Here is a 17,536-nt window from a genome sequence, read left to right on the forward strand (position 1 = left end):
AAACCTGTTCGTCTTTCGGGGTCTCCGAGAGGCCCTTGTTTTAGCGCTGAACAGCTTGAAAAGGAGTCTCCATGTATTTTAACCAGACAATGAATGGACTGAAGTGAAAGACGAGGATCAAAACCTCGTTGATGAGCAGAATAAGTCACCAGAGTGAGGCCCATTGAATCAATGGGGCTTAACAGAGGTGTCGGCTCACCCTAGACTTACACGGGGGTGTGTGTGTGACTGGCTAGGCTAAGCATCAGGATTTCAGCTGGAGAACTAGGAGGGGATCCAAAACATCATCTTGTCCAGTGGTTCTCCAACCGGGGAGGGGGTCCCCCAGATATTCTCGGACTACAACTCCCAGAAATCCTGGCTCATCACGGCAAGTGGTGAAAGGCCTTCTGGGAGTTGCAGTCCAAGAATCTCTGGGGACAAACCCCCCCCCCCCCCAGTTTGGGAACTACTGCTCTCCCATCGCCTCCTGGAACGAAATCCATAGGTAAAGCGTCCCGGGAGGGATGGATAGATTTCAAGTATTTTTTTTTTTGCCCTGCCTGGAAAAAGGACTCAAAGGGGCTTAGCAGCATGAAAAGACGAATATTTAAAAGCTCAAAACGGTAACTGTAGAAATGCAAAAAAATAGCAAACAAGTCCCACACTAAAAAATAAACAAAGCAACTCTGACCATAAGGCACAACTGTCCATTTAAAAGCCCCACTGAGGCAGCCAGTTGCTCAGGGGAAGCCTGCCTGCAGGCTGCTTGCCAGAGAAGAGCCAAGATGGGGGCAGGCTGTTTTCCAGTGGCAGGGAGTTCCAAAGTCTTTGAGAAGCCATCGAAAAGGCCCTCTCCTGTGTCCCCCACTAAGGGCACCTGGTGATGTTTTTAGGACCGACAGCAAGGCCTCTGCTGAGGATTTTAGCACTCGAGGAGGCGCATCGAGGGAGACGCGGTCCTTGTGATCGTTTGGATCCTGGCCGTTTAGGGCTTTACGGGTTCGAACCAGCCTTTCGCACGGTGCCCGGAGACAGAAATTCTTTCCTCCAAAGCTGCCTGCATCAGCAGAAAGTTAATTTTTTAAATTTAATTTCCCCCCCCCAGCGGCGTTGTGGGACGAGGGACGTTTTGATCGAAGGATGAGGGGGAAAAAGCCCCTCGAGGCGCACTTTAGATCAATTCAATATCCGTGATTTTTATTTTTTTAATTTTTGGAGCAAAACTCCTTAATGAGAATGAAGTGAGCAGCGTTGAAATTCCGTCTGATGTTAAAGGAAAAAAAGGGGGTTGGGAAGCAACACCCGACGATTATCTCATCCTATTCAAAAAAAACCAAAGATTTCGCCGCCTGCGTTGACAGCTCGCTTTTGCAAAGCAATCAACGCTGCTGACAGACAAGAACATTTTGTCAAATTTTTGGGGAGCATGTGAGGAAACGAGAAAGCTCTCTCTGTGTGTGTGTGTGTTACAGCTGTCTTATTAAAAAAAAATTAAGAGAAAATTGAAGAGAGGTTAGGGATTGCCTCATTCCAATGTCTGCACCATTATTTGATCATATGTTGAGATGCTTGCCTCAGGCGGCAAATTTTGGGGGGTGGCAAAAACAGCCTGGTTGGGGGGAACAGATCTATCTGTGTGAGTTATGGACCCCACCAAGCTTGGCCACCAGATCTCCCCTCAGGGCACAATCAACGATGTTGCCTTAGTCTGGAGGGGAAGCCATTTCGTCTTGGACCTCAGGCGGCAAAATATCCGGGGTCTACCCAGTCTCTTTCCAACCTCTGGTGGAAATTTCAAAACATATTCCCACTACGGAGAACTGTGTCCATGTGGAAATTCCCACAAAGCCAGGGTCGGGCTGTAGGGCTTGAAATATGGATGTAGCTCAGGGGTTTCGGTCTCTGAGGTTGCGAGTTCGAATTTGTGTCCCTTCCAGTTCTGCAGTTAGTTGATTATATACATATATATCTACAGATTATATATATACTGGTTTGTGTTAACGTATGTATATATGAAATTAGGAAACCATATATATTCTGCAGTTAGACGATTATATATTTAAAATCATCTAACTGCAGAATATACATGGTTTCCTAATTTCATATAGACACACGTTAACACAAACCAGACTTTGTAAATTCCCTTTTGTCAATTTACTCTTATCCGGCCTTCTCCAGCGTTCTTCCTTTTCACAATTTTGTCACATTTTTCTCGATACGCTCCCCTTTCTCTCAGGGCCAGATCCACCCAACGAAGCCTAGGCGTTACAAACTGAAAAAAAGAATATTATATTATAAGAGCTTTAACATTCAAAAACGTCTCTCCCTGACACACAGCCACATGTATGTGCCCACAAATAGCGATAAAATCAATATCCTGGCTCATCATCCAGGTCCTTTTCCTACACACCTACATGCCATATGCTTTTTTAACATGTACTTGACACACACATGGAGCTTCATTTCCTCTTTGGCATCAAAATCTATATATCTCTCTTTTTTTTAAGGTTTTTTTTTTTAGCCTTCCTTTTCCTCTGCTTCTCACACAGTCTCCTTCTCTCTGCATTTTATTTATATATATATATATATATATATATATATATATATATATATATATATATATATATATATGTATATGTATATATATGTATATGTATATGTATATGTATATGTATATATATGTATATGTATATGTATATACTGTATATACAGACAGACACACACACACACACATACACAGCCCTTCTCCCCCTCACCTATATATATATTTTACACACACACACACACACACACACACATATAGGTGAGGGGGGAGAAGGGCTGTACATTAATTAAACCAATCGAAAGTTGGGGGGAAAAGACAGTGGGGTTGAGCGAGAAAGACTGGCTGAGGGGCATCTTAAAGACAAATTTTTATTTATTTATTTATTTATTTATTTATTTATTTATTTATTTATTTATTTATTTATTAGATTTTTACCCCGCCCCTCTAGACAATGCCTACTCGGGGCGGCTTATTAAATGTATTCCAGTGTGCAAGTTTTCTGGATCTCAAAGCACTCCTGAAGTGGATTTTCATCCGGAGAAAGCTTGCGTTCAAATGAATCGGTTTGTTTTTAAGGTGCCACAACATCTTGATCTTTTATTTTTTTCTCTCTCTCTCTTTCTCCCCCCCCTTAATTTGAACTAAGCGTTGCAACAAACGTTGAAACTAGCTATGGATGTGCCTAGCTCTGTGAAGAAGGGCCCTGTGTGAGCAGAAAGCCTGCCTCATTCCCTCTCACACTTTTCCCCTCACCTTCCTTATCCCTCACCATGTATAAAAACACAACTGTGTATATAATCTTAGCCGTGTTTGTATATATGGTGAAGAAAGTGACTTTGGGAACGATGACTGTGAGACAGATCAATCTGTGGGTTTGGGAAGGGAAAAATCACCTCAGGGTGCAAGGCAGACTGCATGCTCACACAGGTCTCTTCTTCACGCCATTTCACACACTTTTCCTTTGCACACGCGCTTGGTTTTTCGCACCCACGGCCCTCTCTCCCTTTCTCGGCAGCATCAGTGCCTCGTCCCAGCGCCTTCTTTTGCGACACTGAGGTATTTTTTAAATTTCTTTAAAATATTTTTTACCCCACCTTTCTCCCCCCCCCAAAAAAAGGACCCCAGGCGGCGTGCGGTGTCAAGAGACAAGATTTAAAAGCTTAAAAAACCATCAAAACCAAGGCTGCAAATAAGAAAAAGAATCCGACCAACGCCACACTGGAAAAGGGTGAAGAAAATCAACCCCAATTTGTGGAAGGAAAGGGATTTTGGGGAAAAGACCACCTCTTGTGCATCATCAGATCTCCGTCAAAATGGAGGAAATACAGTAGTTCAAAGCAGGATTATCCTCTGGCCTGTGTGTGTGTGTGTGTGTGTATTCTTCAGACAGTTGTGTGTGGGGGTGAAGATACAGCAGGTACAAAGGATGAGTGACCAGATAGGGAGGGGAAAAATACAATCAATCAATCAATCAACCAACCAATAATCAATCAATCAATCAAGATGTCCATTGGTTTATTAACACTGGGAATTAACTCCCAAGGATTGATTGCCCCTGACCTTCTTTCTGGCCATAGGTGAAGGCAGTCACACACACACACACACACACACACACACACACACACACACACACACACACACACACACACACACACACACCAGAGAAGCTTCCGGCGCCTTGCAGACGAACCCAGGGGATCCGCTCCGGCTTTTAATCCAAACCCTGCAGGAGCGCTCAGGGACGGGGGGGGGGACTCGAGTCGCCGTGAATTGCTGCCACGCCGGACTTTAAGTCCCACGGGCGACTTGACTCGGATTCATCCCCCCCTCCCCAAAAATGACTCAGATTCGACTTGAGACTCGGAAGCCACTCAGCCCTCCCTATATTCTTTAGGGGGGGGGTTGGAGTTGTTTTTTAGAGGGACTCGAACTCAGGACCCAAAGGCTTGCCGGCACCCCTGGGAGCTCTCCCAGGTCCTGATCCCTCCAATTCTGCACCACCACCCGGAGGATCGAGTCCCTTGGACAGCTCAGACCAGATGCCATGAACCCCCCCTCCCCGCCAGCCTCCTCGGGAGTAAGGACTGCGCCCCTTCCCCTTTCCCTAACCTAGGCACACCTGCCTCTGCGATCCCTTAGCCGGTAGAGATCCAGAGGTGTGGCTCCTCCCCCTCCCCCTTGGCTCCTCCCCCTTGGCTCCTCCGGCCCCGCCCCCTCCTGCCCCCCCCGCCCCGCCTCTCCCGCTTTCTCCTCCACCTTCCTCGCAGACGGCGGCGGCGGGTGCATCGGGAGAGGACGAGGATGATGGGGGCTGCGCGGACGCGGCCGATCCTATAGCCTCTGCCTTTTGGGGACCCCCCCAAGGGCTTGCTCCCCCCTCGCTCCTTACCTTCATGGCCAAGTAGCCCCCCCTCTCCCAGCCTTACTTGCCCCGCTGCCTTTTCTGGAGGGGGGGCAGGAGGAGGAGGTTGCAAAGGGGGTGTCGCAGCCCCCCCCACTTTTCCCCCCTTGCACCCCGAAAAGACGACGGCCATCACCACGACGCCCCCCTCCCCAGCCATGGCGTTCACCTTCGCCGCCTTTTGCTACATGTTGACTTTGGTCCTCTGCGCCTCGCTGATCTTCTTCGTCATCTGGCATGTGAGTTTTCTCTGGGGTGGGGGGCACAACTGGAAAGGGGGGGATCTGCTTGCCCAAGGAACCCCCCCAAAAAAGGAGCCGGGCAGGGAGGGAGGGGGGTTTGGGCAAGAAAGAAGCAGCAGGTTTCCCCTCTACTGCCAATCAACCATTGGGTTTCTGGGGGTGGGGGGGTGTTTGCTTTCCCCATGGCTGTGTCTTGAACCCAGAGCCCCCTGCCTGCCCCCCCCCAGCCAGAGTGGGGGGAACCGAAAAGCCATATATGCTTTTGCGGTGCAGCAAAACGCACGCGGCTGGTGCCCCGGGACTGGAAATGGGGAGGGGGGGCGGATTTGTGAGGCTGGGTCAGTGGGGGGTCCCCCAAAAGGGTTGGGGTCCCCCAAAAGGGTTGGGGTCCCAAAGCACACACAGAGAGGGGGGCTTCGGAAGGTTGGGGGGGCTCTAGGGAGATGTCATGAGGTTTCCATGCCATTTAAACCCATCGTATCTATGTAATGGTGAAGAACGCCCCCCCCACAACTTTTGGGGTGGGGTGGGGGGGCCCAGAGCCTCATCATGGCCAATTTCACCGGGAGGTTTGGGGTTCAGGAGAGATTTTTTGGGGGTCATCTTCCAGCTCTCCCCCCCAAGATCCGGGCGTGGATTTTCCAGACGGCTATGGGGGGGGGCTGTTCTCGCACACAGACCAGAACAATTTGGGGGTGCAATGTGAGATGTGTAGTGGGGGGGCCTAGGTGTGGCAAGGGAAAAAAGCTTTCTGGATTTAACCTTTGGAGATGCCAACATACAAGCTGGGTTTGGGGTTGGGGGGGACACCCCGTGTTCAATGCAGGGGGGCCTGCAAATGGAGGCATTTGATTTTTGGGGAGCCCCACGGCTCCCTTTTGTCCCTCCCAACTGTTACCCCTTCCTCCCTTTCGGCTTCTGTACTTCCCATAAAATTGCAAGTTTTTTTTTTCAGGGTGAGGCTGGGGGGCAATCCACCTATTATTATGTTTTATTTTTTCCATCTGTGGCTTAAACGTCCCTTTTCCTATAGAGACCCGTTTCGTGGAAAACCCACTGGGTTTGCTGAGCCTTTCTCCTCCCTGCGTGTAAAGAGGAGCAAGGACGAAATGGATGTGGCATGGGGAAAGAGGGGAACTGGGGGAGGGGATGACCCCAAACCTACATTTCCTATGGGGCACGCTGGCCTCCGACACATTGCACGCACATCGATTGATAATTAGCAACCTATACCTTCTTAATGAGCTTGTGTAGCAGAATCAGACAGAATCATCTGGAGCCTGGTATCAAAAAGCTTCGTTTATCCACCCTCTACCCTAGATATTTTCTATTTATATGTATTTCCCCCCACCCTGGGGCTATCTCTGTCTCTCCCCCCCACCCTCTGTTTTTTTCCCCCCTATTCCTTTTGGTGACGCTTCCAGGAATCCCAAGAAAAATAAATAATAAATTCTCCCCCTTCTTCTCTTCTTTCCATTCTGTCATCCATCCGCTCCGAATTTTTGCTTTCTCTTCTTTTACCCTCCCCTTCCATCCGTAACTAAGGAACTTGGCTGCGGTTGCCATGGGAACTACATATGTTTACAAAATGATGCTCCGTTCTAATAATCCGGATGCTCCCCGTCTTTTTTTAACCCTTTACCTCCCGGGAGGGGGCTCCTCGATCTTCTTTCTTGTCTTCTATCTCGCTTTTCCGGATGGAGACGATGCAGCGAGAAGCGTAGAGGGGGGTTTAGTATTACGAAGATCAACCCAAGGGGGGGAGAAAACCTTTACAGATTCATAGATTTGGTAACTAATTTTGGTCTACGAAAATCCAGATGGAAAAAGATCCAGAAAGGTTGACAGACAGAAGCGTGGTCAGAAATTCTTGCATGATATAGCTCGGTGCCAGAGGTTCTGAGTTCGATTCCCCACCATGCTTCCTGGGATCATGGCCAGCCTGTGTAGCCCTGGGCAAGCTGTATAGTCCCAGGGAGCCTCCTCTGGAAGAAGGGAAGGGCACACCATGGCTGAGTATTCTCTACTTAGAAAAACCCTGAAATGGGTCGCAGTGAGTCAAAATTGATTTGACGGCAAGTCATCATCATCATTGGTAATTCAGAATGGGAATGTTCCATTCCTCTCCTTGTCTTCATCCATCCCAGGGCATACAACAAGTCAGTAAGTGCAGGATAGTTGCTTCTAAAGCCCTAAGAGATCTGTAGAGGCAGGAACCTTGCACCCTTTGGTGGCCTTTTAATAGGCCCTCATAACGATGTTGCCTGTTTGTGCATTTGGAGTTTGGGGTTCATGGAATGCCTTTTCCCCCCCTTTGGTCCCGTTATTTAAAATAACTGTAGCACAATAGTCCTTAGCCTTGGGCTTCCAGATGTTCTTGGACCAGCAGAGGTGGTGGTGAAGGCTTCTGGGAGTTGTAGTCCAATAACACCTGGAGGCTCAAGGTTGGGGACCACTGCTGTAGCAGATGGAGGTAAACACTCTCGCCGTCATTTCACTGCATGTATAGAGACAGTGAGCTGGCTTACAATAACTCTGTGGCTTAGGCGTCAGGTTGCAGAGAAAGAGGTTGGGAGTTCGAATCCCGCCACTGTGCCTCCTGGGAGAAGACCCAGCCTGGGTAGCCTTGGGCAAGCTGCACCGTCCCAGGGCTCCCCCTAGAGGAAGACGATGGCCAGGCCCTTCTGAGTGTGGTCTACCTGGAAAACGCTGAAAACCCTGTCAGAATTGATTTGACGGCACATGAGTAAAGGCACTCTGGATTTCAGTCTGCATTAGTGTTGGGCCCGGGGAACTGTGAGATGGGGAGTGATCAATTCTGATCAATTAAGGCAGCGTAAAAGGGGGAAAGGAAAGAAGAGTCTACTTCTCCCCTCCTTTCCAAGCCTAGGTCCATACACACCTCTGACGGGTATATCTTTAAATGCACAGCGGGACCTGGTTTTGGAAGGCAAAAATGAATGCTCCAGTGTGCAGGCAGTAGCTGTCTAGAATACCGACGGACTGTTTGGGTGGGACAGTAATTGAGCAACAGAGCTCACGCCGGGCATACAGAAAAATCCTGGCATCGGAAAGCTCAAGAAGTGGCCGACAGCAAAGATTTATGCTTTGCTCCGTGTCTTGTGCTGTTTGTGTGTCGGCCCGATGGTTGATGTGGTGTAGAAGGCAGAAGAGGGGCATTTGTTCTGCCGATGAGCCTTCTGACCAGGTAAACGGGAACCCCTCGGAGCAAGGAGTGGGCACATCCCTTCCAGCCCAGTGGGGATTGGTGATTCCAGTTTCACCAGCACGTGGGAAGAAATCTGCCCCGTGTTTTGGCCTGACCTTTGAGGGACAGCAGCACCTTGTAACGATCCTGTAATGTTTGGACGGAAACCCAGCACGGATTCACATCTCTCCCCCACCCCGCTCCATGAAATTAGTGTAAATACCTCCCTCTGCCTCTAGGCCTTGAGGGACCACAACTTCCATCATCCCCAGAGGAGGAGATGGGACTTGTAGTCCGACCCTATCTGGAGACTCCCACTTGGTTTGTTCTCAGCTGAGCCCATAGGATGTGCAGAAACATTTGGTGTGCGGAGACGAGGGAGTGAGATCTTAGCTAGACGGCCGAGCACATGGCTTGCATGCGGAGGTTTCCAGGTTTTAAAGCCTTAGAAGTTTGGAGGCTTAACGAAGTCGCTGCCTCTCCTACAGATTCAGCCACGGTTCCGTGGCGTTGGCTCGGCTCCTTTTTAAAATACATATATTTCAGCCCAACCCAACCCCCAACCCTGATCTGCGGTGAGCGAGAAGGGCATCAGCGCAGAGGGCAACAGGGGGATGATGATCTGTGGAGGCTCGCTTTTGAAGGCTGTCATTTTTCATTTGAGACGCGTCGGGTCGTGGTGACATGCCAGCTGCGGCGGTCTGCGCTGACGGGGAGATGAATCAAAGTGGCTGCCGCTGTGGCCCGCATCCCCGTTCGTCACAATATGTTTGATCACAGCCCAACGCCTGTGGGAGGAAGGGGGGGGGGTCTAGGGTGCGGATGGTGCGAAAGGAGGGGGGGGAGAAGAAACACACCGTTATTTGGGGGACCCGGATGCTTCTCATCATCCCTTTGCTCCTTCAAAAGGAAATAAAATAAAAGACACATGTGCTCTTAGGCAAATTTGCTCATCCTCTCGTTGAATCCAAACAAATGATCATGCGCTTTCCAGTGGATTCTGAATTATGGCAATTATGGTAGAGAATAACCATAACTGTTTTCCCATTCCCTTCTTCTGGGGGGGGGCACCCTGGGACTGTCCAGCTTGCCCAAGGCTACCCAGGTTGGTTCTCCTCCCAGCAGGCACCGATGGGGGGAATCGAACTCCCAACCTCTGCCAGATGCTGAAAACCGCAGAGTTATATTTTGTGAGGATTTTTGACCCTGCCTCCATTTTTCAGCCCTGTTGAGCTGTCCATGGTGCTGAAACCACTGAAAATATAGGCAGCGGATACACGGATAGGCTGTTCTACCTTTATAGCAATAAATAATAGTAATAATAACCAGGTGCAGTGAAGTCAATTGTAAATTATGGTGATCCTTTTCTTGGGTTTATCAGGTAAGGAATATTCAGAAGTGGTTTACCTTTCCCTTCTTCTGAGGGCAATTCTGGGTCTGTGCAGCTTGCCCAAGGCCCCCCAGGCTGGCTTTTATCTCAGGGGGCGCAGTGTGGAAGCGAACCCCCAACCGCTGGCTTCGCAGTCAGAGACCTAGCTGTCTAGCCTGATGGTTGAACCCAAAGGAAGTCAAATTTGGCTTTCTAAGCAGGCTGGATAGCTCGGTGAGTTAGGTCTCTGGCTGCGGAGCGAGAGGTTGGGAGTTCGAATCCCCCACTGTGGAAAAGAGCCAGCCTGGGGAGCCTTGGGCAAGCTGCAGTGTCCCAAGGCTGCCCCTAGAGGAAGGGAAGGGTAAAGCACTTCTGAATAATTCTCTACCTAGAAAACCCCTAAAAAAGGTTGACATAAGTCAGAAATTACTTGATAGCACGTAAGGCAATAAGAGGGGACGCTTCACACCCAGAACCTCAAGCAAACACATATGTTTCTTAAAGGATCCCTCTCCAGCGGGCATTTTTGTGCCAAATGTAAGTTGGCACACATACCTTTCCCCTAACACTTGCTTTTCTTGTTCACTGGTTGCGCTGTGAGCGTATTAATCCCCCCAGCTTTTTCGAATGTGATTTTAACATTCTGGTACACTCCGTGCTGTAGAGGACAGAGTGACAGCCCTGGGTTCGAATCTCCTTCCAGTGTGGAAACTCATGATATGGATTACGGGAGGCGGGCGCATGCGAAAACCACTCTTTAGATGCATTTATTTATATTATTTATATATCACCTTTCTCCCCATTGAGGACCCAAGGTGACTCACAGCAACTAATATCGCAAAACGACCGATAGTTTGTAAAATGCCAGACAAATATGTTTTTTTATAAAAAACACAAATTAAATATACATCAAGATTAAAGTTGAGACTGAAAAACAATTTAAAAACAACATTAAAAAATGTGTTCGTTCGTTCGCTCAGTTTCTATGCTGCTGATCTGTACCGCCGATGGTCACTCTCGGGGTGTGTGTGTACAGCAATGACAAAGAATGCCACAAATGTAATTAAAAGAAAAAAACCTAAACTTTATTAAAGAGCATGAACCAAGCAGTCGTGGGGCACGTATTGTTAAAGATCCTGCCGGGACACCTTATGAAGGGTGGCCGAAAGTCGGATGGGATTTGACAGAATATAAAACACACACAAAGTTAAGATTTGAGCTTTCCTGTAAAGAAAATGGGTCCCCAGTGTGTGTCTTCCATACAGTTCTGGATGGCTGTTTAGTCTTCCTACAAGCCGACAACGGCCCTCATCCAGGATACGCCGCTTCAACACAGCCAGGTTTTTCCGTTTTCATTTTTCAGCGGATCCCCTTCTCTGCGTGTGCTTAAATGTCCTCATTTCTCACCGGGCTGTTGATGCGTGTCGGGGTGCTTGGTTTGGATGAACACCCTTGCGCGGTGCTGCAGAATCGTATCAAGTTCCCACAAAGCACCAGAAAAAAAGTTCAAAGCCATTCTGTATATCCCACATTCCATTTTATTTTATTGACATTGTGCCAACATAGTCTAATATAGTTCTGTTCTGTTTCATTTCATGTATTTATTTAATTTATTGGATTTCTATCCCGCCCATCTAGACCAAAGGTCTACTCTTATTTATTTATTTTTAATGATGTTTATAACTTCCTTTTATTTTTAATCATATTATTGCCTTTGGTTTAACTATATTGTCAACTGGCCAGAGTAGCTTCGGCTCGGTGGGTGGTACAGAAATCAAAGGAATCAATAATAAATAAATAGTATATAAAGTGGCTGGATAGCTCAGTGGTTTAAGTCTCTGGCTGTGGAGCTAATGGTTGGGAGTTCGAATTCCGCTCCATGCCTCCTTGACACAAGCTGGTCTTGATCCACAGGGTCCCTTCCAGCTCTGTGGGTTTAAGATTATGAGATAGCTCAGTGGGTTAGATCTCTGGCTATGGAGCCAGAGGTTGTGAGTTCGATTCTCCACTGGGCCTCCCAGGAATAGAGCCAGCCTGGGTAGCCTTGGGCAAGCTGCACTGTCCCAGGGCACCTCGGGAAGAAGGGAAGGATCAACCATTTCTCTCTACCTGGAAAAAACCTGCAAAGGGTCAGCATGAATCAGGATTAACTAAACAGCACATGGTTCTTATTATCATCATATTATTATTGCAATATACAACACAACATAAGAAAAAAAACGGGGAGGGTGGAATACATGTATCTGAATACTTCAGATACCACCCCCAGGACCGGTAGAGAGATATTTCCTGCAAAGTTTTGATTCGGATGTCCCAGAAACTTTCCAAAACAATCTGATCTCTTTTTGCATCCTCATTTCATTTTCTTTTTCCAGCGCAAGACACGCAGTGGCTTAATTGTGACAGGCTTAATTGTCGTGTCCTTTTAAAGAATATGAACTCTTGTTTCGCTTTCGCCCTGTTTTGGCTGTCTTTCCGTTGACTCTCTGCCTAAGAACGTATTGTTCAAGGGGGTAATTCGTGTTTGTTTGCCTTTTTAAAAAAAAATCAAGCAAACAGATGGCAGAGAGAGTCAGAAATGGTTGGCGCTGAACTCTAGCTAGAATAAATCTTTGGGGTTGCAACTTGGTGAGGAGCACGAGTCGGAACATGTATGCCTACATTTTGCGTTACTTTTTGTTTTGTTGATATGTTACGTTGAATTTCCTTTTTTGCTGGCCTGTTCTGGGTTGTTTTTTATTCCTGTCCTCTGATCGCATATGATGACAAATTCATTTTTTTAAAGAGAAGAAAATATTATTTTTTTGGACTACAACTCCCATAATCCCCCTGACCAGCCCTGAGATCTGGGGAAATAATATGTCCAAGCTCTGACTGAATGGAATGTAAAAACCGACACTCTCTGGATGTCTTTGACTACAGATCCCCTCCCGCCCAAGGCACCACCTGGCATACTGGGGCTGATGGGAGTTGTAGTCTGACACACCTGAAGGGGAATTGAGTTGGGGAAAGCCTTAGCAACTTCGCCAAGCAAGGAAGAGATGCGGGCCAAAACGGCCAGGCCATCGTATCATTTCCTAGGTAACTGTGAGCTGATTTTTTCCCTCCCCCTATTTTTGTCAGCCTACCTGACAGGGTTGTGGCAGAAAGAAAAACACGAGAGGGTGAAAAAAAGCAGGCAGGCAAGTTTGATATTCGTGATGGAAGAATTGTGCGATCATCGGAATACTCTGTCATCTCTTAGCAGAGGATCCCGATTTGGTTCAGCCCTGCGAGTAAAAAGTCCAGAGGGCGCGGGGATGTTTGGAAATCCCTGTGTTTTGTTCACACATGACAGGCTTAAGTGATGCACTGGCGCCATCTGAGGTCTTCTAATCTGTTAAAAAAAAAAAAAAATCAGATGCGGTATATTTTTCCCCTCAACCTCCCTGTTTCGCAGTGTGTGGGAAGCCCGCCGTGGTTCAAAGGAGAGCGGGAGAAGGAGCAGCGCCTTGCTTAGTTTTATTTATTTATAATTTCTAAGAAGGAATTTTCCAAAATAACAATCATTTGTCTGTTATATACTTAGGTATCTGGCTGCGGAGCGTCCCCGGAGACAAGCCAGCCTGTGTAGCCTTGGGCAAGCTGCAGGGTGTTCCCAAAAGAAGGGAAGAAAACACAGAAAAGGGTCGCTCAGAATCGACTTCGCAACCTAATATTTGTATATTATGCTGCTAAAATAATCAATGACATTAGAGAAAAGAGCATGTATTATTATTTTTTTAGCATAGGCTGGTTGGCTAATTCAGTGGTTTAAGGACGCCAAGGTTGGGAGTTTGATTCCCTACTGTGCCTCCTGATAGAAAAGCCAGCCTTTGTAGCCTTGGGCAAGCTGCACAATCTCAGGGCAACCCAGAAGGCGGTGTAGCCCTGAATATTTCTCTGCCAGAAAAAAAAAAAAAAAAACAGAAATGTATTGCCATGAGTAAGAATTCCCTTGAGGGCACATTGTTGTTCTTGTTGTTAATGAACACTCACACTCCAAAGATTAATAAATAAATTCAGAGTTTCGGTAAGTCTACGAAGGATGCACACCTTTCTTTAGCATCCTTGTAGTGTGTAAGTTGTAGCCGGTATCTGTTCATATCAGTTATGGAGGCCTAAATCCAGATGTTGGTTGTAGTTAGAACAGACCCATCCAAGGTTAGCTTTGCATCGAAAGAGATCGCACAGATTCAACGCATCTGCTCTGATTGGGGCTAGCAATTAAATTTAGACCGCAACTCATTAATTATTGTAACCTAGGTTGAAATCTGCGTGTCTTCCACGGGGCAGCCGCAGGAAGGGCCACGTCGGGTCCCCCCATCCAAGCCCGGATCCAGGTTTAGACCCACCGGGCTTCGGCCAAATTTTCCCCTTCGGAAGACCGCGCCGGACTCCTCTGGAGCGGCGTGAGTTCAACCCGGCGCGTGTGGGAGGCCATCCAGGAAAGGAGGCGGCTGGAAACATGTGCCGGCACGCGTCCGGTCGTGCGTGGCGGGACCGCGCCGGGTTCGGTGCCCCGCTGTGCCGCCCTGCGTGGCCTGCCAAAGGAACAGCTTGTGAATGGGCCCCGGGAAGGGGGGGTGTGTGAAAGCGCGAAGCTGGCTTGGCCCACCGGGCCTGGGTCTCAGTGGGTCTCCATCGCTGCCAACCGGGGTTGCCCTGGCAACGAATTGTACCTTCCAGGCCTATGCTGCCTCAGTGAGGAAAATAAAAAAGACACCCTATTATTTACCCCCCTTTCCAATTTCTTTTTTCCTTCTGCGTCTTCCTCTCCTCCTCCTCCCTCTGCTTTCCCCATTGGGGCAGGATTCTGCTCTCCGTGGGCACAGACGTAGGGGTCCCCCGGGGTCGTGTATGGAGGTGGATGGAAAGGCCTTCCTGGGCCTTTGCTTTTCCTTGGGATCAAGAGAGAAATAGCTTTGCGTGAAATTCATGACACGAGGGGTGCCCGTCCGCCCCCGCTCTCCTGGTTTTGCTCCAGATTTTACCCGCCGTGAATGTGGGGCGGCAGGGAAGAAAGCGATCCGGAGAGAGGAAAGCGTGGGTGTTTTTTTGGGGGGGGGAAATGTCGGGTCTTGGGGGAACGGCACGCCGGATCCTCTGGGGTGGGGAAAGTGGGGTGCTTTATGAAAAGAAATGCCAACCGGGGGCCTCTTCTGAATAAGCGGCAACTGGCGAGGAACAGAAGAACGGGATTTTGAAGTTCTCTCCCCCACCCCTCACTGCCATCCATTCCCTCTAACCCCTGTGCCACGCTCCGGATCCTGCCCACCACAATTTTCCATCTTCAGGGGAACGAGCCTGGTTTCCAGGAAGAGCGAAAGAGGGAGGGAAAGGACCCCCCCTGTAATACATTATTAGGCACCTCTCTCTCCTGACTTTTTCCGCTCCGTTCAGGAGTGCGAGATTTTCCCGCAGAGGAGTCAAGCCTCAGCACCGTGATCATTTTGTGGTTGCCCTCTTCTGCACCTGAAATGTAACCTCCCAGGTGGTTCATCATCACCTCAGTGGTTCAGAGGTTGGGAGTTCAAATCTCCACTGTGCCTCCTTGCTAGAGACTGGGCTTGATGATTTATAGGGTCCCCTCTATTCTAAGATGGAGATCATAAGGCTAGACAGATCAATGTTGTGCCCCCCCCCCTGCCATAGGCCAGCTTCCTTCCTTGGAGTAGGGCTGCCAGCTTTTTGTACGCTGGCTGTGCGCAAGGCTGCGCTTCCTTGGGCAACCCTTTTAATTCATTTCCCCTCCTAAAACATCCTGGCATTGGGGCGGGCATGTAAGGTGTAAACCCCTTAGCAAGCATCTAAACCAGCTCTAATAGTGTCCTCTGAGACACTGACGATGTCTCCAATCGCCTCCAACGTATGGCAAACCTACAAATTAATGAGCCCCAAAGGGCCCTCTCATTAACAACTTGCCTCGGGTCAGGCACGTTTAGGGCAGTGGATTCCTTGACTGTGTCAATCCATCGCATGTTTAGGCTTCCTCTTTTCCCGCCACCTCCAACTTTTCCTAGCATTATTGATTTTTTTCCCAGTGTCTCTTGCCTTCGCACGGTGTGCTCCACATAGAAGTGCCTTATTTAATCGTTTTCGCTTCTAGAGAGAGTTCAGGCTTGATTTGACCTAGTGTCCGCTTATTAGTCTTTCCCCAGGATCTGCAAAGCTGCTTTCCAACATCACATTTCAACTTAATCAGTTCCCCCACCTTCCCTACTTCAGTTTTCTTCATCCTTCAGTTTTCACATCTATACAGAGTAATCAGGGATCATCTCGGTCTTCAATGCTACGTCCTTACTTTACAAGATTTTAGCATAAGCCTTCGGGGGTGTAGGAGGTCCGTTCTCTGTCTCCGTCCACTTCAAACCTTGCCAACATCATCAAACCTCACTGGTCTCTTTGGCGTTTTGCCAAGAGATGGAGGCAAACATGTTCTTTTCGTTTATAAATGTCTAATGTACCTACCTCGCCTACCCACTTGGATGTATAGAAAATAGCCCCCTATTTTTATGTGGTTCGCTTTTGTTTCTAGGTTAATAAGGGGAGAAAGAATAAGAGGGCACTGTAACCGTGGTGTGTGTTGACAAGCTGTCCTTTCTCCAGGTTTCATCCAGCCCATGATAGCCCAGTGGTGTAGGGTTATCTGGTTATAGAGTCAAAGGCTGGGAGTTCGAATCCCCCCACTGGGCCTCCTAGGAGAAGAGCCAGCCTGGGTAGCTTTGGGCAAGCTGCACTGTCCCAGGGCTGCCCCTAGAGGAAGGGAAGGGTAAAGCACTTCTGAGTACTCTCTTATCTGGAAAACCTTGAGAAGGGTTGCCATAAGCCTGGAACAGCTTGACAGTACACTATTATTATTATTATTATTATTATTATTATTATTATTATTATTATTATTATTATTATTATTATTATTATTATTATTATTATTATTATTATCGTCGTCGTCGTCGTCGTCGTCGTCGTCTTCGTCTTCTTCTTCTTCTTCTTCTTCGTCACTGTCGTCGTCGTCATCATCATCATCATCATCATCGTTATCATTATTAGGCCCTCCTGCAGCATCCTTCATTTGTCTTTTAAATGTTTAGCTCTTGAGATGCTTATTAATCATTAGGGTTTTGTTTGTTTGTATTTTGTAGTTGAGGAGTTGCCCCCTTAGGATTACTTTTTAGATTTTTTTTTAAAGTCATCCTAAAAATTGCTTAGGGGGTGGTCATGAGCTGCTAGATCCTGCCCTCTTACATTATCTGAATTCTCTTCCATTTCTATTCTTGAGATGGTCCGGGAGTGCTTCACCCCTACCGCCTCCCCTGAGCAGGAATTTGAACCCAGATCTCCCGAAGTCTAGCATAGTGCTCTAACCGCTCCGCTTCGTTGCCCCTCAATGGTTGGAAGGAGCGACAGTAGCCCTGGCCTACCTTGCAAGGTGGGGATTACAGCACCTGTTCATTTGCTCAGTGTGAGCCAAAAGCTTGCATAGAAATACCGGGCCATTGAGAAATGACAGTACTGAGTAGAAATAATATTTATACAGAGCAATGGGGTGGGGATTCTTTGTGGCAGGCCAAGTATCCCAGGCCAATACGTAGATTATCTATTTATACGCACCGCAGGCTGTTTCACTGATGTTGCATAAAATGCAACTTTCATCCATCAATGATGTAATAATTTAACAGTAAACACATCTCCCGGTTCCTTCTTAACAACTCCCCGGGAAGAAAAAAAATTGCATCTTTTATGAGACCAAGGTTTTCTCCCTTAAAAGACC

The 17,536-nt window shown here is 47.9% G+C and overlaps 1 protein-coding gene across 1 annotated transcript in view; it reads left to right on the plus strand.

Moving 5' to 3' along the window:
* Positions 1 to 4,790: 4,790 nt before the first annotated feature.
* The window catches only part of CNIH2 (cornichon family AMPA receptor auxiliary protein 2), a 43,528-nt gene continuing 30,782 nt past the window's right edge, over positions 4,791 to 17,536 (plus strand). Inside the window, exon 1 of the mRNA XM_072984490.2 lies at positions 4,791 to 5,167. Coding sequence (XP_072840591.1) covers positions 5,087 to 5,167 — 81 coding nt within the window. The 5' untranslated portion in view covers positions 4,791 to 5,086. The remainder of the gene's footprint in view (positions 5,168 to 17,536) is intronic.

The sequence above is a fragment of the Pogona vitticeps genome, chromosome 15 (assembly GCF_051106095.1).
Source record: "Pogona vitticeps strain Pit_001003342236 chromosome 15, PviZW2.1, whole genome shotgun sequence".
Lineage (NCBI taxonomy): Eukaryota > Metazoa > Chordata > Lepidosauria > Squamata > Agamidae > Pogona > Pogona vitticeps.